The 22,118-nt window shown below is 40.6% G+C and overlaps 2 protein-coding genes across 2 annotated transcripts in view; one reads left to right on the top strand and one right to left on the bottom strand.

The window, feature by feature from the left end:
- The window catches only part of ctnna1 (catenin (cadherin-associated protein), alpha 1), an 81,403-nt gene that overhangs the window by 32,651 nt on the left and 26,634 nt on the right, over positions 1-22,118 (top strand). Inside the window, exons 8-12 of the mRNA XM_084469892.1 lie at positions 10,584-10,664; positions 10,952-11,104; positions 18,086-18,178; positions 18,720-18,876; positions 19,591-19,791. Coding sequence (XP_084326018.1) covers positions 10,584-10,664; positions 10,952-11,104; positions 18,086-18,178; positions 18,720-18,876; positions 19,591-19,791 — 685 coding nt within the window. The remainder of the gene's footprint in view (positions 1-10,583; positions 10,665-10,951; positions 11,105-18,085; positions 18,179-18,719; positions 18,877-19,590; positions 19,792-22,118) is intronic.
- Positions 4,153-6,436, bottom strand: lrrtm2 (leucine rich repeat transmembrane neuronal 2; the record flags this gene model as incomplete). The annotated part of the gene is made up of 2 exons (XM_084469055.1): positions 4,153-5,798; positions 6,433-6,436. The coding sequence occupies 2 exons, from the start codon at positions 6,434-6,436 to the stop codon at positions 4,153-4,155; spliced, it is 1,650 nt and encodes a 549-aa protein (XP_084325181.1).

Raw genomic sequence — 22,118 nt, 5'->3', positions numbered from 1 at the left:
CAACCAAAATGGTAAAGGGCATCATACTGTCTTTTTTTTCTATTGTAATTCAATTCTCCTGCATTTATATTGTGTACTCGACCATGTTTGTCCTGGCTATGCTTACCTTTTTAGGCAGGACCAAAACATAGCTGTGAAGTTATTTGTAGGGTATATGTTTGATTCTGACCAGGAAATCTTGAAGAGATTGTTCAAATTTAATTTGTTGCTATATACTCAATGGCAACTGATCCATTACTAATTATGCCTGCACAGGCTGGATTTTGTGTGTCTTGGATATCAGAAATAGATTTTACCCTTGAATGTATCGCAATCTTATTTAAATTTACACTTGCTAGGGTCTGCTCACCCGGTTAACAACTCGTTGCTAGATCATTTAATACAATTCTTTGAAAACAAAAACTGAAAAGGAATATTTAACACAGTCAAATGTGTTATTGCCCTATCTTGTTTGTCATTAGCCAATTTTTCTGTGTTAAGTGCTTTTCAACACTAAAAGCATTCGCTTTAATTTCAAATTGTCTGTGGGGTTAGTCCTTGCTGACACGTTGAGATGTTATGCTATTTTTGAGAAACAAATCAACTGGCCCACAGTATATTTATTGCTATTAGGATGCAAGTTTAGAACTTCAACAATTGTATCAACAATTGAGCTCTCACACAGCTGTAGAGGGGCTATCATTTTAATGACATTGATTACACTGCCACCACAACCCTGTGCTGCACACGTTTTCCCTGATTTTGATCATCAGAGAGACCTTACATTTCAAGGTACTTTCACAAGCCTCATAACTTTTCAAAATAATAAAAACTGCCTTCAAAATGGAGTTTTAATGGGCTACAATTTCAAATCTATAACACTCCAGTGGTTTTTTACAGTAACAGTTGAGCCATCTGGAGCACTTGGGAGAAACCGCTGTATTTGAATTGGGCCAACCTTGTATGCACATTCTGAAAGGTCTTCAGTCCCAGCATCAAGAAAAGTACACTTTAATAGGATGAGTTTGCCTCCAGCAAAACTCTGAGGTAATTCCTCTCATTGCTATTTTGTTTATATCATGAGTCAGTGGTTTAGATAATCATTTTCAACCACTGTCAATCATTTCTCATGGTTCCTGCAGCACCATTAAAGCCTTGGGGCTTGGGATGGCTCGTGCAAATGTCCCTCCATTTGATGAGAATAATTCAGGCAGCATGCTATTTTAGTTTGTCAGTGCAGGACAGGGCTTGAACTGTATGGGTATTTCATGTTGGCTTCTCAGTATTGAAGTAGAACAAAGCCTACTTCCCAATTGTTTCCTGCATGGTCTATTGTTTAAATCTATTAACGAAAGATTAGGATGTTTCTGCATGTAATGGTTATTTCTACAGTTTTAGAAACTATAAGTGATACACATTTGGATAAATGGGACATGTATGAAATATAAATTAAAACTTCAAAGTCCTTTTAATCGTTGCTCTGATTCGAAAGTAATCATTTGTTTAACCCTAAACCCCTACTTGTACGCATCCATCAGGAAGCAAACACTCAGTAAGTTGTAGTCATTTTATTTAAAAAATATATGTTTTGAAGGGATGGGGGAGGGGTAAGACTTTTTTTTTTGTTTGCCACATCTTATCCACTTTACAGATATGAAATTTTACATGTTACAATACAAAAGGAACAGGGAGGAGAAAAGCATTCATTTTGCACAAAGAGGTTGGGGAAGAGAAAGGGGGTGTTTTTTTTCTTTTCTATTTAGGCAGGAAAGGGAACAGGGCAAGAGTATGACAAGAACCGAAAACAGTTGACAAAGAGCCAGAGTGCAAAGGGATGCATATTTCTACAAATTGTGTGGATGTTTTCTTTAGTCACTTGGTACAAGCTTCATTTTAAACAGTGAAATGTCAAGTGATTTGACAGAACATTAAAAAATCCACACATCCCCATTCCTCCCCACTATCAAAAACAAGGCTTCTCAACAGTGTTTGCTGAATTACATTAAGATAAAAATAACTCTGTGCTGACTTTGAACATGCAAGACTGATTTGAAGGGCAATTGTGATCAACTGCGATAGAGAAGGAAGTAGAAACAAATGGGATCATAGCATTTGGTGAATGATGTAGTCAGTGTCCCTTGGGTTTTAAGAAAGTAATACAATTGATTTTGGTATACACTGACAGTTGGCCTTTTACAGTATGGTGTTATTGTCAGGATCTAAATTGCTACAGTTATTAAAGATGTATGTGTATAAGCTTTCAGTACCCCCTCTGATTCATTTGCTAGGTACTTGCTAGCCTTCTAGATAACATGATGAAATGAATTGATAATATTGTTTTGAAAAGGCAAGTCTAAATAATGAAAATTCTGTAGAAAGTCATGCTTCCTACAGATGACATCTTGCAGAGCCATCAAAGGAGCACCTGCCAATGTTTGCTATGATTGCTTACAGACGGAAATGTTGCACCAACTAGTTTCTTTTATTTAATATGATATAAATTGGTTGTAGAAATGAATCCAAAAGCTAAACTTGGTGTTGGAACGATATCATACTCTTAATATAGGACATCACAACAATGCTACCGGCACCTCTTTCTTTTTTACATGAACTGGTAGCAAAACGAAAGACCCATGTTGGACTCTCAATCTTATTTTTGAATGATCTTTGCCGTACTGTCAGGGAAATGTTTTTCATTTGATCGACCCTTTTCAAACTACAGCCTGTTTGGAATACCATCACTTGACAGGAAGGGCATTCATTGGCTCAGATAAACCTTAGATACTAGCCTGTAGTCGGCCCTTTTTGCCGTCCCATCACCTCTGCTCACTTCCTCTGGTCCACCCTGCCCCCACAGCCCAGCCGAACACAAAGAGCTGCGGAGCTGCTGCAGCGGCTTTAGTCTGATGCTAATGCACGCCCTCGCCCTGCTGCATACAAATGTCTCCTGACCCAGGCTCCCTGTTTGCGTATCACAAGAGCTAATTTTGCTCCATCAACCCAAGTTTCAACTGCACTGTCGACTGGCTCTTTCTCTGCTGGGTTTTTATTTTAGAGCCAAAACCCTCTTTGATGAATTGGTTAGGTTTTTGAAGCAAATGTTTTTAAGCGATGTTCTTGACTGATGAAGCGTGTCTGTCTACAACAACTTTGGAGTGATCCAATAACATAACTCATCACTGGGGTGGGTGACATGTTGGGACACATCTTTTTTTCTTTCTTGGCTTTAATTGATTAAATCTTGAGCTTGTCAGGCCCGATTAATGAAGAGGATGTTCCACTGGGCCCCAGGGAAAACAATCTTAAGTTTGAAACCGTTTAACCTCTTCTCCTTAGTAATTGAATAGTCAAATATATATATATATATTGGATTGCAAGTAAACAATGGTTTGTGGGTTAATTTGTTTGCAATCATAGTCACAGTGTGAGTGTCTAGAGCCAGTGAAACATTAAACAGTAATTTAGATCAATTATCTATCAACCTTTGTACAAATGGTACATGGAAATGTTTTGTACTTAAACATATAAAAACAAATTAATTAGAAATAAAACTGAACATGGCTTTCATTTTAACACAATTTCTCAGAATACAATTTGAAGGAATCCAAATTGAGAGGGAACCTGACAGTGACTTACCATTTTCATTCTTAATTATTTTCAAACCACATTGGTTTATAACGAAGGAAACGTATACTAATTTGATTTATCCATCAAATTATTGTGTCTGGTGCATTATATAAACTTCATCAAAGAGTCTATTTGGTAACTTTGTATATGAAAAACAAGTTTGTTTGTATATTAATCTTTCCCCACTAAATCTTCATTTAGCAGAGGGCCTTCTGGCTAATTATCCACTCTGTGCTGCAAGATATATATTGACAATGAGGAGACAAATCTCACAGTTTAGTTTCCCATTCAAAGTGATTGCCCCTGCCTGATATGAACAACTCTGCATTCATAGAAAAATAAATTTGTGAACATTTCTACATCGTCCTATAACTGTCAAAGCCAACCCTTCTCATTTCCCCATTCAACAGCTCTCATAATCTCAAAACGTAGAAATTATGTTTGTATATATATATATTTATAGAAACTGGAAATAAAAACAAACAAACCCTGTATCATCTGAAATGGTCAAATGGCAAACCATATGCTCTAGGAATAAATAAGAGTTCATACTTCACACTCTTTATAAGGCAGTTGCTGACACTTGCACTGCCCATATCCGTTGATGATGACGAGGGCTCCTTCTTCATGGCTGGGCTCATATTCATTATAGGGTACCTGTGTGGCAAGGTCTGCCATAGGCTGGCGCTGCTGCGTTCTCATCTGTCTGCGGTTCTGAATAGCCGAGCAGTGGCGTATCCGGCGCAGGGTGGGAGGGCAGCACTTGCGTGAGATGTACACAATGAAAATAATGAGGAAGAATGAAAATAGGAGGGCCATAGTTCCAATGATAACCCGATGGGTGAGGACAGTATTGTCTGTTTCAAAGTCATCTGTGACTGCTGCCTCCTCCATCGTGGTGGTGGTGGCCGGAGCAGTGCGTGGTATTTTAGTAGTGGTTGTCGTCGTCGTCGTGGTAAACGTGGTAAAGCTCCCAAAATCCTCTGCATAGTCCTGTGTGGCTGTCTGCTGCATTATTCCGAAAAGTGAGCTTGTGACCTCTGGGGTTGTAGTGGCCTCTGTGGTGGTGCTAATGGTCTGTACAACTGGTGCTGAAAAGTTATGGCAGAGCTGGAATCCATACACTGCATCTAGTATCTCCTCACCCTGGGCATATTCTGGACTATGGCAAAGGATTGAATGTTCCCACCTCCCCTTGAAGGTACTCAGCCATGTGGCCAGAGAGCAGATCCTTTTGGTACATTCCCAAAGGTTACTAGACAAGCCAATGGTGCCCAGTGACTGCCACATATCCATGACCAGTGGATCAAGACTGCTCAGTTTGTTGTTATCCAGAAGCAAAATCTTTAAGTTTGGCAATGTTTCAAACACATCAGGTGTCAGGACCCGAATCTCATTCCCGGTTAAGTCCAGCTTTTCTAAGGTGGTCCAGGTCCACTCCATGCCACAGGTCAGGTTGTTGATCTTATTCCACTGTATATGGAGAGATTGAAGGGCTACCAGGCGTGGAAAGTGAGCTAGGTTGATCTTGGTTAGCTGATTGTGTTCCAAATGCAGCTCTCTGAGCTTAATGAGCCCAGCAAAGCCGTTCCTGGCCAAGCTCCGCAGACGGTTGTTGCTTAGGCCCAGATACTCCAGGCTGCGGCAGTCCCAGAAGGCCCGTACAGGTGTGGTACGGAGGGAGTTGGAGCGCAGATGGAGAATCTGGAGCTTTCTCAGTCCATGAAATAGTTCTGGTTCCAATGCAGTCATCTGATTAAAGGATAGGTCCAATATTTGTAGGTTGATGAGGTGAATGAAGGTTGTGTTGGGCAACTTGGTGATGCGATTGGAACTCAGGTTGAGGTCCTTGAGTTTGTAGAGGCCCTGAAAGGCATCCTCTTGAACGGTGGTGATCTGATTGTGGTCTAGATGGAGCCAGGTGAGCTGGCTGAAGCCATAGAATTGGTCGGGGCTGAGCTCAGTGATGCTGTTGTGGCGTAGGGACAGCCCCAAGGCCCCCTTGTCCACGCCATCTGGGGGCGCTTGGAGCCCCTGCGTGTCGCAGTAGAACTGCAGGTCCTCACAGCGGCATTTCTGAGGGCAGGTTGTGCACGACGCAGGAGGCAGCAGACACAGTAGCAGCATGCTGATCAGACATAGACAGAGTGCCGTTGGTGCGGGTCCCACCAATGGCCACCTTGAATGGAAACCTGGGTGGGTTCAAAGATAAAAATGAACTGAGGTGGGAAAGCAAATCTCTGCAGAGCTCTTATTGCTGATGCATGGCAACATGCTCTTGTCTCCCTGCGTTTTTTTCTCTTCAATGCGTTGTGAACTACAGACTTTCTTAATCAAATCAAATGAGGATTTTCAGTCGCTATACATGTTATTTCTTTCTGGCACAAACATTTATGTATCTTAATTAGCCGAAAGAAAACCACTTAACATGACCCTTTTAGTTTGTTCATCCTCAATGACGTCTTAGTTGGAATTATGACATATTCTAGGCTTTTTTTTTCTTTTCTTGCTCAATAATTCATTTTTGCTTGAATATAACTATTACATTTTTTTAAGTTCCACGTTTTAAAAATCATTTACTAAAAGTATGAATCCTCATCATAGATGAGGATTCATACTTACTAGATGAGGATAACCATCCGTAATTAAACGCATATCGCTCATTAGAAATCTATACATTTAAAATGAAGGCTAATGAATAGGGAAGATGAAGGACAAATGCCGTACACGGGCAGGGCTCAATAGCCTTTTAGTCTTCAGCCTCGCTCTCTTTTACTCTTGCTCCCTATTCAGCTCCAGATTTGCTAGATAAAGGGACTAACTTACCCATTCTTTTGTGCACATTGGAGGCTGCATTCAACTGTCTTTATCCGCAGACTCTTGGAGCAGCCAGATGGAACACAATTCCATAGGGAGAAAACCCTTTTGAGTAAACACAAAATAATTCAGCCTCTTTAATAAAGCAGTAGAGAGCCCGTCCAGTAAGAACAAAATCGGAAATTCCATTTCCTCAAAATGTTTTTATTCCAATGGATTTAGTTTTTCCTGTATTTTAGTTTAGATCCGGTCTCTGCTTCATCTTTTCCATTTCTACAAGGAATCCTTTTTTTTTTCCGTCTTCAAGTTGGTCGTTTGCGTCCAAAAATACCCCGGGTGAAAAGAACGACCTCTTCCTTTCTTCTTTTTAAATCCTTCCACTCAATTCCACGGCAACAATGTCAAATCAGTTGCCTAATTGGCGATCAAGTGTTCCCCTTTCATGGCTTCTGGTCCCTTAAACCCTAACTTGTTGATGCCAGAGACCCCCGTTTCTCTCGCCAGCTCAGTCTCGGCACCGCCTCTGCAGCGCAATGTGCGGAGTGTTCGTCTGCAAGCAGAGACGCAGGAGAAGAGGGGGAAAAAAGCAGAGCACAGTCGTGGATGTTATTCTGTGCTTTTTGTTGCAGCCACTCAATGCTACAGAGTGGTGGCAGCCTGGCGTCGATCATCAGTGCCGTTTCTCTCTCTCCCTCTCTCTCTCTCCCCTCCTCTCTCATACACACAGACACACTCCCCTGCTCAGTAACTTGCTCTCTACCTCGTACGCGCTGCATGTGCGCACCTCGATCTGCCCCCTCCCCCTCGCGTCCATTCCCTCCTCCCACTGGCTCGTCACAGTCAGAATATTGATATCTCAACGTGTTGCGGCAGCTCACTGTTGAATTTAACCATGGCTGTAAAGCTGAGCCTTGCCCCGCCGTTAGCCGTATACATTTGAGGACTATAAGCAAAATGGATTTATTAAAGAAAACTGATTTTCATAGTAAAACATCAGATTGCAAAGGGTGACCAAGAGGGTTCTCACCCCCATATGTCTACAACAGAAAGTGTGTCTAGTTGTCATCTATAATTTAGACCTCCAGAGTGTGGTTCTTTAATTTTTGAGCATGGCCATATGAAGTGCTGCCAGCTTATCTGAAGTTTAATCAAAGTAGCAGTAACATAACAATGCTTGGACGAAATGCCCATTGGGCTAAAACACAAGGCCATCAGTTATTATAAAGCTGACACATTTTCATTATTAGCTGAAAGAATCTTTTTTTTTTGTTGGTAATCTTTTTATTTTTTGCACAGGTTTTTAATAAAGCATTTTCCACCCCCAACAATTAACCAAACCAAACCAAACAATTCCCCTAGAGACACAGCAAAGTAAAATGATAACAATTTAAAGATGCATGTATAAATGTAGCATTTTGTTGTTTTAATCCCTAAACATTATTTCAACATGTACGCATTTCATATTTAATTTAGTTTCTAGACTCAGAATATGCACTTTAATTGATGTAATGCTTTTTAGAAGGGAAACCAGGCTCTGTAGAATAGTTCATGCTCAAATTCATTGGTCATTCAATTTGGCATTTCAAGGAGTACATTTAAGTAACTCATATTCACAAAGGGCATTGGTTTTAAATAATTTACAAAAACAGATTCTGAAAAGACAGGAACGTCAGACAGGAATCAAGAATATGTAACTTGATGGATGCACGGTAGTTAAAAGTGTCTTGTAAATGATGCATTTCCAATACTAAATCCAGCATCAAGATATTTGGGTAATGGATATTAATTTATAATTTATTCATGTGGCAAATAGCATAGCATCTGAATGGTACAAAATCATCTGTCCCATTCCAACTCCAAAGTAAGTCAATGCTGTTGGGTTGATACAACAGGATTGGGATATCCTATCCTATTTATCAGTAGGTACCTTAAGTTCAGTGATCAGCAGTGAGTGACCTTGGTGCTCCCTAATTGTTAAACCGAAAAAATGTCTATAAAGGCTAATGTAAATGTTATGCAGGAAATTCAATGAGGCTACAACATGCCACACACATTAGGCAGAGTTTATACATGGAAATGTATACCATCCAATGTGGCTGACTAAATAATTGTTCTGAATATATGACAATTCAGGCAATTTTTAAAATATATATAATGGTTATAACCCATCATACAAGTTTTGCATATTCTGACTGGCAACCTTTACAAAATGCAACCGTCCTTGCTCTGACATTTCTTATTATAATTTATAGTTTTCTATAGTGCGCTTACTCTCCTATCCCCTTATTATTCTGTACTACACTTGCGACTGGCAACTGCTAGTAAAATAATCCCAAGATAACATTCTGAAACTGGACTGTGCACATCCCTGGAGTGAGCAGTGACACGAAGCCATGTGCGGCTAATGCAGCGGTGAATACCGCGTGCTTACACCTTTGTTATGCCAGGAGTTGAAGCTTATGGTGTTGGGGCTCATCCACAAACAAAGCACAAACTCCAGGGACTTTGTTTCCCCTGGAGAGAGACTAAATTAATGATAACACTGCGCTTCTTGGCAGCTGGTGAGAAACCATATATCTAAGCAGTGATTTTTGCCACTAGTAATATTGTGATTATTCCCCCTTTTGATGTACCTGTATTGTCCAAAACATAGATTCAGATTTTAAGCAGGAATGTCAGGACCTGATGTAAAGCTTACAACGTGTTTACACCTGAACATTAGCAGCAGCGGCAATAGGACACACGTTTCCCTCTGTCTGTTTGTGTTAAGCCTAAGAATGCACACATAATCGCATTAAGAATTCAAGCTTTGTTGGGAAATTGATATCCAGGAAACGGTCCAGGCATCTACAGAAAAGAAAAAACTACAAAAGCTCCCGGTCCAAAGAAATGTTTGTGATCTGCGGTTCTGTGTTATGATGAGCACTGGTACAGCACTCTGCTTTGTTATTGTCCATCTATTGTTCAATTATCACTTAAATAGAAATGGCAGTAGCCAAATATAACCTTTTTCTTTATTGTCTTTTTTCTTTTTTTGTCTTTTTTGACTCTTTTTTGAAGTCAGTGTATAGAGCACTGAATCTGTCTGCTATTTTCTTTCCTCTTTTTTGTTAAATTCTTTTTTGGGTCACTTGGCATACTCGCTGCCATCCTTGTCCACTAAAGTATGATCGCCTCGATCCCCTATTGGGACTCTGTTGAACGTGTGAGGGAGGGAGTGGGAAAAATGGAACCGTTTATGTCTCGCAGTTGAAATGATCTATACTCCCTGGATATGGCTGGCTCCAGCCTCAAATCTTGATCTCAGAATGCTGTTTAAATTGAGTGCAATGCAGTGTTCTTATTGGAGGCCCAATTAAGGGGACTTGCTGGTGTGGGATCAATATCACAGACTCTGTGATCATTATGCCCACAAAGAACCCTTTATTTTCATTTAAACGATTTCTGCACAACCCCAGTGACTGCTGATGTGGCCGACAAAGAATGTCCCTAAATCTGTCCTACGGGAGAGAAAATGGAGGTAGCCTCGACTTTAGTATTGTGAATTATGCTGCAATCTCTAACTGCCCTTGCATCAGCTACTGGGGGAAGAACCGCATAACCTCTAATGTCGGGGAATACGATACATAGACAAGGTATGACTAAAGTGGGATTGATATAGTCTAGGCAGAGCAGACCTCTGCCATAACACTACGTTTTGTCTGCACAAAACCACGGTGGATTAACACAGATGCGGCTCTCTGGCTGGTAACCATGTACATGACCCCCTGATGGGGAAAAGGGCAGTGCGTGTGTGGGGTGGTGGTGTATAGATCAGTGCTACAACCATTCATGCTGTTGTGGTATGCTTTGGCAGCATGTGTGTAATGCTGCGATGGCAAGGCTGTGCATCAAAAACATTTTTATGTTTTGAATGTTTTATTTTAATAGGGTAAATTGAAAAAAAACATTGCTTTTGAGTTTATTGGACACAACATGTAAAAGCAGAATATATACCACGCCAATTGTATATATTATGTGTATTTATTGCCCTGTGGATGCCCAATAGTCAATTCTTATACTGTTCAAAACCCACTACTTTGACTCTTTCGACCCTTTGGGTGGAAAAAAAGGTGTCAATCAGTAACTCACCCCTTGCGTCCCTCTCATGTGTGTTTCAGGCGGGTAGGAAGGACAGGAGTGATGCCCTGAACACCGCCATCGACAGGATGACCAAGAAGACCAGGGACCTGCGTCGCCAGGTCTGTAATATTCCCTTCCCCTCTTAGTCCTGAATTTATCCATTTAACTTCATTGATTTGTGCAAAGTGAGCATAAAATATATGCATTTCCCTCTTACTTAAACGTTTTATTTTACAGATAGTGCATGTTATATGGTTATCTTTTCTGTTCTCGTATTATAATTATTTGCTATGCACAGTATATCGATGGTGACTTTCATGTATATCTAAGGAATGGGCACCTTACCGATTTATACAGAAATATAAATGCAAGATTCTGATTTCTTACTGTTTTTGATTTCCCTCAGCTGCGTAAAGCAGTCATGGACCACGTCTCTGACTCCTTCCTGGAGACCAATGTTCCTCTGCTGGTCCTGATCGAAGCAGCTAAGAATGGCAATGAGAAGGAGGTCAAGGAGTACGCACAGGTCTTCCGCGAACATGCCAACAAGCTGATTGAGGTACTTACTTGGAATTAAAAATGCTATTATTTTACTGATTGATGGTTTAATTAAGTTATATTTTAGATTGCAATTTGTCAAATGGAATAGTCTTTTTTGATGTCTGCGAACTGTGGTGACTTGGATGAAAATTCTTTTCTGCCTTTGCAATTATACTTTTCTCATAGTTGCACCAAATCCTTAACTTGTAGCTCTAACACACACACAATCGCGAACACTCGCAAGCACACACACTCACAATATTGGTCTATATCTTAAAGGCTGTGTAAACCTCACAGATATAACAGTGGCAGGGTTCTTCCCAACCCTGGAATCCAGAATAAGATAGCCAGGGTCAACTTGCTCCATAAAGGAATGATATCTGTGTTTCATAGTTGCTAATTGAGTCTGCTGCTCTCTTGTACATGTTGATGGGTTATGTAAAGTGCTAAGATTGTTTCTCTTCTCCTTCCCCAATGCGATCACCCTTGTAGGCACTCGGTTTTACCACCAAGTGGGTGGAGAATTTAGATGGCAACGGTTGTAATGTTTTGTGTAATCAATGAATCTGTCGTTTCCATGGCTAGTTCAGAACTTTCACCAGCTCTTCTATAAAATCCCAGAAGAGACAAAGACAAGACAAAGGCTATTTGTTACAGTCGCATTAACGTGCACTTTGGTCAACCTCTTAATTCCTTGTACGAGCAGAGTATAAGTCACAGAAATAAAACCTATGCACACAAAAATAGTGGTGCTGAGGTCTTGAAATACTTTTGCTAAGATTGTAAAATATGGTCCCTTTTTTAGATGTTAGCATCCCTACATCTCTAACCGATAAATTCAGAAAAAAGAGATCTAAATATAGACTTGGCCTTGGAATCCGTAGTGCCGCAGCTCCAGAGCCGAATGCAGAAAGTGGAAAGACGTTGAGGCAAAAGTCAGAAGTGAAAGGAGCTGACGGAAACATTAACTGTCCTCATTAGTGGTCTTTCAATCCCCACCGCCGGTGTCGTGTCATAGGCTGGCATTTGGAAGTGACCGCTTCCCATGGGCCACTGCCCGGGCCCTTGTTGTCGCTGGGTGGCCTGCCGGGTAGGAGAGGAACTTGATGTGGGAATTCCAGGAGAAGGCACTGAGGCGTCCTTGATAGGTAGCCCCTAGAGTGGCTCCTTGGGGTGGCCCAAATGTCAGCCATGGCAATATAGGCTGACATGATTTGACTCCCCTTACGCTCCGGTACTTAATATGATTGGCATTGATGTGACTTGATGAGGACTGAAGAAACATGCAATAACTGTTAATTTAAAAACGACACAATAAGAATGCTTTCAACTCGTTTCTTATTTATTTAGGATTGTTTTATTACATTTCTTTCCCCTTCAGTCCCTGTATACAAGTAGCCTACTTTTACAATTACTTAAATATCAATGTTGATGTTAGGGCTGCTCGATTTTGGAAAAAATGAGAATCACGATTTTTTTGGTCAAGATTGAAATCACGATTCTTCAAACAATTATTTTTGAATTTGAAAATAAAATGCATTTAACTTATCTTGAACTTCAGAATCCAAAAAAATATCTTTTTTTTCTTTTTTTTTTTTCTTCAAAAGAATCGTTCCAACTCGATTTTATTAATTTGGAGATCGTTTGACCCAAGAATCGAAATCGTGATCAAAATTCGATTAATTGCACAGCCCTAGTTGATTAAACCTTGTTTTTGCTCAACAAACTTTTGGTAGTTTTATGATATGTACATATCATATCATATAAAGCCATAAGGTTTTGCCATAATGACCAAGCAAAAAGTATCAATACTGGTCAAAAACCTAAATGGAACAGTACATTTAGAAGACGTTCCATCAATTCATGTAATTCTCATGATTTTTCGAATGAGTCTTCTACATATTCTTGCAATACATCCAGAAACAAGGGACTTTATGTGCTATCTAAACATTCGACCAATGGGGTTGAATTCCAATATATTTTTGAAATACAATTTGATGTTTTATTGTCGATAGTGTTTCTAAATAACAAAACGAGGACACAATAATTGTTATAGAAATGATTTAAGTAAAAAAATTCTCCCCTCCATACTGTGAGGTCCTTCAGCAGTAGAAATGTGCTTTTAATGTGTCAAACTGCTGTGTAATAGTATTTGTCACAATTATCAATTGGGCATGTTGGATTTGCTGCTTGCCACTTTGTTCTTCAAATGAATATAGTCTTTCCTGCATAAAATTGCAGTTGAAATTGGACCACTTAATCTGGTAATTTCAAATGAAATTGTAGACGATGCTTGTAGATGATTCTTTTAAAATATAGAATTACTACATAGCCCTCAAACACTAATCCTGTTTGACCAGGTTTTATAAATAGTTTATTCTGCACCATACACATCTGTGTTGCGTTGCAGCACAGTGTACTTCATGTTTCAATTTGCTTTGACTAGGAAATGTTTTACAAAGGACTAATGGTGCGTTCACACCAAACAACACATCGGTCGCCTGGTCGCAGTGTCGCCTGGGTTTTGTCGCGCGACAAGTCACAAATCTTTCGCTGTATATGATTTGTGCAAGTTTATCAGGCGAATTTAGTCGCGTGTGTATGAGGAAGTTGAGTCGTTGTGGAAGTACCAGAGATGTCGGCGAAGCTAACGCCGTCTATTCATAATATCATCCAGAGGCTCACACAGCTTTTGTCCATGATATTATATATTATATTCTAAAGATATTTATATATTATATAATATCATGTAATATTATATATAGAGCTCCGGGGGTCGCAAATGGCATCAATCACTTTCTCATCCAAGCTGCGGTTCACTCCGGACTGCAGGGAACGGTTGGCCTGGCCGGTTGAACGCTGACTGGCTGTTGCGTTACGTCACTCAGGGAGTGCACACTGATTGGCTGTCATCACGCGACTGCCGCAGCAAAATGCAAATATTTCACCTTGAGCAAAAGTGTTGCGTCGTGTCGTGCTACTAAATCCTCGTCAACGCGCTCGCCTGTGCCAGGGCGTTCATACCGCGCCACATGTTAAATCTCGCCGCAGGTTTTTCTAGCGACAAAAGTTGCCTGATTTGGTCTCTACGTTGACTTTGTATGGAGACGCGTCACCCCGTCGCTTTTGGTGTGAACGTACAGTTACCCTGACATTTATAATTGTTGCTTCGTTTGAGTGGAACATTTGGATTGAAATATGCCATGCTTTTTAATTGTATTTTAAAAGTTATCCTTATTCAATTGGTTATTTTAATATATATATATATATATATAAATGTTTTTATACTTAAAATAAAAAAGTAAAATGTGTCCTTTTTTAAAAGCAGAGGAAAAAATAGACAAAACATTAGTGTTGTTGCCTCAAGGCCATGTTCTCGGTGGTTCAAAGCTGTTATCAAAGAGATGGAGATTTCAGCAGTAGAATATCCCCTTGGCCTATGAAGGGTATCAAAAAATGTGGCCGGCTTGATTTACATCAATTGTTTCTTTGTACATAAGAAAAACAGTGTTTGGTTTTAGCAAGGCTGTTAGTTGCTACAGAGCTTCACTGAGATTTTCCTGCAGTGCTCTAGATGTTTCAGTCAACATGTTTATCATGCTAAATAATAAGATCTGTCCGACTGTTGGAGCAGAGATCCATGCCTCGGCGACATTGTGTTTCCATCCTGGCTTTAGACGATTGCCTGTATCTTGTAGAGCTTTGGTTGACAAGTAAAGATGAAGAAATCCCTCAACATGTCGGTACAGCCACAAGAGGTGTACAGGGGGTAGATGACACAGTGGGCCGTCTCTACACTACAGCGGAGTGCACAGTCAGCTGGACGCTACCATAGAAAATGACAGAGTTGCAGAAGGGCCGCTCTTTCCCTGTTTCCTTGAGGAATATGCTCAAGAGTAAATGGCCACAGACCACTCACAGCATCGCCAATACAGTGTCTTCTCAATATAAGGAAGGGAACATCTTGGCCATACTTGCCATTTCACTCAGTCTGTACACTTTAAACGGCAACTGATGGCCTATAAAAGTGTCCACATGTCATGGTGAAGTGATGAAAATGGCAGATTTTTTTTTTTGTTAGGTTGGATATATATGTAATATTGATTATATGGCCTCCTAATTATGGCTTTTTGCTTTTATAGGCCTATCATTTTCTTATTTTACACTACAGATTGACTCAGCAATTGAAAACATTGATGTATGTTTGGGCTTTGACCATTTCTTTAACACTTCCCATAAACCTATGGTTTATTACTAAAATGAGTTTCCCATCCTAACATTCAATGAACACAATCAATTGTTACAAAATACATTGCCAATTTACTTAATGGTGTGTAATCTATTAAATGGCTTTAATGTTACTTTGAATTAAAATTATGCTTTTTGTAATTATAAGTGACTGTTGGGAACAAATTTGTGGAACAAATTGATTTCCATTACAATAAATCTGCTAATTTAAACGGATGGTTTGATAGATTTTGTACTGAACACTTGTCCAGCCCCTACACCCGTCTGACAGTTGACTGAACGGTAGGATCTTCAGCGTGAGAAATGGGTTGCATGAATGTTTTTAATGATATAACTATCAGGTAGCAAAGAGCTGAGCAATAATGTATGATCTGTGCCTTGAAGGCGAGCAAATTCGGCCATCACTTTGGTGGTGTGAAGCACCAGTGTGTTATAGCCTAGAAATAGCCTATAACACTTCAGAGTGAATTATGGTAAGAAGACAAAAAGCTGTGTCCCTGGTGAATGCATGTTTTTATAGTGCTGTGATTTTATTTTCTGCGTGGTCATGTGTCTCCATCTATTCACTGCTAGAACGCTAGCATAGATGTCATCAGAGGCAGAAAAATTGTTTTTAGTTTAAGTACTGGCAGGAATTCTCCAGAGTGAGAGAAGGGAAGGCTTGTTGAAGAATAGAGGCGAGGGGGGAAAAAAAGAGGATTCTACAGAGACTCTCATCCACTCTGGCACTCGTGTGACCAGTGGTGCGTTCAGTAACAGTGCTCCAATCAACGCTCTGTTTAGTTCAATTCTCTAGTCCTACTGGCTGCATTTTAGTTTTGGTTCAGAAATTCTTTCAAACTTTGCAGAGACTGAGTGCCTAGTGAAAATTAAGTCCAGGGGTGGGGTGGGGGGTGGGGGGGGCGGTGGCACATTTTTACCTTTGGCATAATGTGAAGATGTTTTGGCTGTTCTTTCTATTGTATAATCCCATTAGGTAGTGACACTCCAGTTCCTAAATGTTCTGCTACTGCAGTTACCAATAGATTGTCTGATTGACCTGAATCTGGCCTTCAATTGGCATACATTGTCACTCTGGGGGAAGAAAATACAACAATGTTTAGAAATTGCAGTGTTGGTGTGTGATTTGTTGGTCAATGTAACAAAATGTGCTCTCAAATTATACATGTGGGCAGCCTCTGTTGATCTTGCTTTGGTCAGCTCTTTTGCTTGCACTGGGCTGCTGGGGTTTTGGGGAATATTTGCCTCTGATTGTAGGCGGGTAGAGGCACCTGGTTGATTTAATCTTTGAGAAGTTCTCCCCAGAACTGTCAGCCAAACCAGCAAAAATGAAGTCTGACAAATTAACTATTAGATTTTTGAGACTTTATTTCTTTTTTTAGCTTTGGGATAAAAAATAAATAAAAAAAATCTCTTGTTATGAACCTCACTCTTCAATTCACTATATTAAGTCCCAAAGTGCTGCAGTCCTTTACCGCACATGTATTCCTGATCACATTTGACAAAGTATACAATCCCTCTCCTCCTCTAAAACCCACCTCTGCAACCTCCAGCCTGTCAGTCTGTCAGTGTAGAGTGAGAAAGCTGTCGTGTGTCTCGGAGTTAGCCCATGTGATATCCTCCCTGAAAGGTAGGAGTCGTGGCAGCGAGGGACTCCGGTCGGGTGACGACTCCTTCTGCGCCTGGGTGGAGGGTGTAACCTCAGGGGCTGTCACTGTGACACAAGGGCAGGTTGGCAGTGTGACTGGTCGACCTGTCAATGAAAGCAAGAGTGTAAACGACACAACTCGGGAGCTGAAAACTGATGATAACAATAGTCATCTATTTTCTTTTAATTAAAAAAATGTATCACACCTAGCGAATTGAAAACGTATGCTACTTTAGAGTGTGTTTAGGTCTTTCACTTTGCCATACTGTAATATTTTCCCCTGAATAGTATGCAATAGTATCCATTTACTATTGGTTTCACACTAAGGTTTCGGACTCACCATAAAATGCTAAGCTCACGTCATCAAAGACACTGAAAAACAGCCAAGTTCAGCTCATTCATTACCTGTAGATTAAGTTTCGATGCCTCAATTTCTTGGGCCACGGTGGGTTTACCTCTTTGGAACTGGCTGCATTCGTGCTTACATTAGCTGCAGTTTTTTCAAATCTAAGGCTATGGAACCCGTAACAATTCCTCGGTTTTAGATACATGTTGTATTTGACCAGGTGTTTCCGCAGGTAACATGTGTTTCCCTGGCTAGCTTTGCATTTCACATTACAGCTATTGCAGAGAGCATTCTGTCCAGTGTAAACAACTACACTACCACTTTGGTCTCTTGATTGCCCCGATTGTGTTGGAACACACCCCTTGAACCAGCTGCAATGTAGTCACACTCTTTCTCCAACTCTGGCACCTGACAATTGCAGAGATAACGTATCAATTCTTCTCTATTTCGATGTAATGGAATGTAAGGAGTTTCAATTTCATGGTGTTCCTTGTTTAGCGTCTTCATAAAACCATCTCCAGCCGATTTGTTTCCCACATGAAACTGTTATTGTATTTCTGATAACTGGATGTAATGGGACTCAGCTGTAGAGCTTAGCAGCTTCCCTGATTTCCCTGTTTGTTCTCATTTTTTCACATGTGTCTTTAACTCGATTATCACTCTTACTAAACCCCTTATTCAACGCATCTATTCCCTCAGTAAACCGAAACGGCTCAGTGTCACTGTTAATGTGTCTGAAGAGTGTGTCTTGTTTTCAGGTTGCCAACCTGGCGTGTTCCATCTCCAACAACGAGGAAGGAGTGAAGCTGGTCCGTATGGCCGCTTCCCAGCTGGAGGTTCTGTGCCCCCAGGTACCTGACTGTTCACTTCCAGACCACACTGTCATACCCTTCTGCTGCCCCCATGCACTCCCAAGTCTCTATATTTTTTATAAGCAAGTCCACACCTTGTGTGGACTTGATAAAATTTATAATTTAATAAATTAAAAAATTAAAAATTAAAATCTGATGTGTTCCCAATTTGGAGATTATCGCCTCATACCTATTTACAGCTGGTTAACTCTAGATCCTGTTTGGAAAATCTGTCTGTTCAGAACTCACCAATACACTACCTTCTCTCCTTTCAATTTCGTCCAATGACTCCAATTCATTATTTGCTCTATTATCCACAAAAATGTGTGTCTTTAACAAAAACAAGTACAAGCCACTCTTATTTTAATCATGTTCTTCAAATGTCTTTAATCACTCAAAAGAATGACGACAATGTTCCAGTCCAACCCAGCACTTGTGTCCGTTTGTGTTTGATGGAGGTTGTGCAATCAACCTATTCTAATGTTGTAGCTGAAGGCTTTGCTCTAATGGAGCTTTAATGGTTGTAATTGGCTGATTGCAGGTGATTAATGCAGCCTTGGCTCTGGCTGCCAAGCCCAACAGTAAAGTTGCCCAGGACAACATGGACTTGTTCAAGGAGCAGTGGGAGAAGCAGGTCCGTGTCCTCACCGATGCCGTGGACGACATCACGTCCATTGATGACTTCCTCTGTGTGTCTGGTGGGTGTCCGATCCATGCGTGTTAGACATTATTTATTTTCTCCCGATAGGTAAGCTTAAATCATTTTGTAGAGTAGAAAGGAGGATGCATGTGCCTTAATGGAAGAATGCCTCAACTGACAGTATTCTGAGAAAAACGTGCCGTGCGTTTAGAGGTAAGAACAAAAGGCCCTGATACATCAGCAGCACTAGCTCTTCTATTGACATCCTGTCCCGTGTGCAAGATCCAAACTGTTTGTGCAAAACTGTCAGGCATAGTCTTATCAGTTCTCTTTAAGCGTCAGAGTAGAGCAGAGTCGTTTCACCTCAAACCAAGGACAGATTGCAGTAGCACAGACAATATTCCCATTTAATAGGCTTGCTATTAATAAGCCTTCTGAGCATTTGGCTGCAGTCTGCTCCCTGCTGCCATTCCATCAACCATCAGCCCTCTTGAGCCAGGGACAATTCAAACTGAGAATAAGATGGCTGAGGGACATCAACTTAGCATTTCATCCATTACCGGCACATACCCAACCCATGCTTTGTTTCTAAAGGGGCTAGATTACAAAACGGTCTCAGTCTTCAAGCTATGGGACAGCCATTATTGCATATAGACCGTAGTAGTTCATGTTTAATGTTGGTACTCTTTCTCCATGAAAGTAAGGTTGCTGCCATATTTGTGTAAAACAAAAAATGTTAACGCAGGCTGCGTTGTGATCGTTTTTTCAACAGAGAACCACATCCTGGAGGACGTGAATAAGTGTGTCATCGCTCTGCAAGAGAAGGATGTGGACGGTTTGGATCGTACCGCAGGCGCCATCCGTGGTCGCGCCGCCAGGGTGGTCCACGTGGTCACCTCAGAGATGGACAACTATGAGCCCGGGGTCTACACCGAGAAGGTCCTGGAAGCCACCAAGCTCCTGACCAACACAGGTACCTCATGGGAGAAGGACGCTTCCGCCACGCTTCATTTTGGCAGTTTGGTTTACTAGTCATTATTTATAAGGGTGTACCGAAATGGATTTGATTGGAATGATGCTTATCATCTGTTTCTCATTATTTAGTGGTTTTTGAGTGGAGCTCTTTTACTAATCATGCTAAATTGAGGTTCAAATAATGCTAGTGGTTGAATGGCTTTATGTGTGAAAACAAAAAGAAGGTAAAAAAAAAAACAGACAGGATAGGCTTTATTTTTTAGGTTTATTTTCAAAAATTATTATTATTTTTTTAAAATTTTAAAAATTTGCTTTGCATACCAACAGCAATCTATAAATTGATATATCTGGTCCCCAATTACTTGATTGGATGGCCTACCTTTCTTTTCCACCTAACTACCTGGCTACATGCGTGCACTCTGGGCGTGCACTCAGGGCGCATGACCGGAGTATTAGTATAGTACGAAAAGTCTAAGGAGACTGATTAAAGTTGCTAAAGCGAGCAGCTAGTCACCCGTTTTGGTGGAGTTGCTTGGAAGGGAGGGCTGGGATTTATTCAGTTGGATACTCTCCAAACTTAGCTTAGTCTCTAAATGTATTATTCTAAATTGCCTAACTCCCTTTTAATTGTTTTTATTTAATACCAATTTGTGACTCGGGTGAACTCGGGTGAACTCTGGTAAACCCCCAACCCCCCCCGTTTGCAAGTCCACAAGCATCGGAGTTCAGTGAATTTAATGGTCTGTCAATTGTGATGGTGAAGTCAAATGGATTACACCAGATGGAGACAATGGGCTCTCAAGGGATACCAAGTATCAGCCTGGATTGATGAATGGTGAAAAGCATGAAAAGCAGGTTTAGGTTCCCCACCCTCCTTCTCGGTTAGCTTACCATGGGAGGGTCTCTGTCAGCGGGACCAGAGCAGGGTGCATCTAGTGGCAAAATAAATAACTAATAATAAATGACAAAATAAATAACTCATAGAAATAGACTGAAATACAAGACCCAAGACGTCATTGGCAAGAATATCAGTGGCAAGAAGCACTTTTTAAATTATTTTGTTCAAAACATTTTAAGAGTAGATCCAAGCGCTTACTATATAGATAGATAGATAGATAGATAGATACTTTTTTTAATCTATTGATGAAAATCTTTAATAGTTTGCTAATTTAAGTCAGTTTAGAGTACTTTATTTTTGTGTAAGGAGAGTTTACTTGTCAGGACCACACAATTGGGCATGGCATGAGAACCATGAATTCCACATTTAGTTTTATATACTACAGCCCCTCCACATTTGAATGCACAAGATCCAATCCGCCAGGTTTTGTACCACTGATCCTGCTCACAAACACTGCAATCTCTCACATCCCTGTATACTCTAACACAAAGACCAAGCTGAATCCTAAATACTGAGGGGCATTAATGCAAATAGGACTGAGAACCCCCATGCCTATTAAATCATTACTGGGGCAAAATACTTGCCGCTGTAGGACAGATTTGTGAGGCATTGCATTGAAAAGCTGCAATGTCAGATGCTAAATCAAGTACCCCCCCTACCACCACACCCTCTGTGGCCAACCCACAGGTTAGATGGTGTGCTTGTTTTCAAAAGCCTAACCACACAACACTGATTGCCCTTGGTATTTCTCAAGTGACCATTTGGTTCAATATTATAACAATGTGGTCAAATCACTAAGTAGTCAAAACGGAACATAAACATATTCAAACTCAAGTTTTTTGCAATCATGACTCTTTTCCCAATTTAAATTGTAAGGTCAATAGTTTTTTTTTTTTGTTTGTTGCAGTTGCACAGTGCGCAAATCTTCAACAGGGCATAATCGGTGCCTTTGCTACTTCTCCAGGGCTGTATTGTTATTAATTGCAAATGTGCTTCCTCTTGAGAGATTCTGTTTATGGTTGATGTCAAGAAGCCTTTGATAGCCTGTAACCTTGGGGGAATGTGGCGAATATGGATTAGAGAGGAACTAGAGCAAAGCCATCCCTGCTTCAGTAAGCTCTCAACATTGAGCTGCAGTGCGTTGAGCACCATAGGATGTTTGTGAGAGTATCTGCGCATCTATGGCTTTGTAACGGCTCACTTGGTAGTTGCTGCTTTGTTTTCCGCATGTTTGTTGACTTGTCAGATGGTAATGAAACCCGGCGCTTCTTATGACCGTCTTCAATGAGAAATGGTAATTTGTTCCATTACGTTTCACTACGTCTTCAGGTGTTCTGTAATGGCGGCTGTGTTGTGTGCTGTAGTTTATTTCACAGTTTTGGGCCCACTTAGACTTGACAACAGAGTGAAACATTACTTTTTGTATT

Source organism: Micromesistius poutassou (assembly GCF_964030765.1).
Source record: "Micromesistius poutassou genome assembly, chromosome: 6".
NCBI lineage: Eukaryota > Metazoa > Chordata > Actinopteri > Gadiformes > Gadidae > Micromesistius > Micromesistius poutassou.
This window is presented reverse-complemented; position numbering and strand designations above follow the sequence as displayed.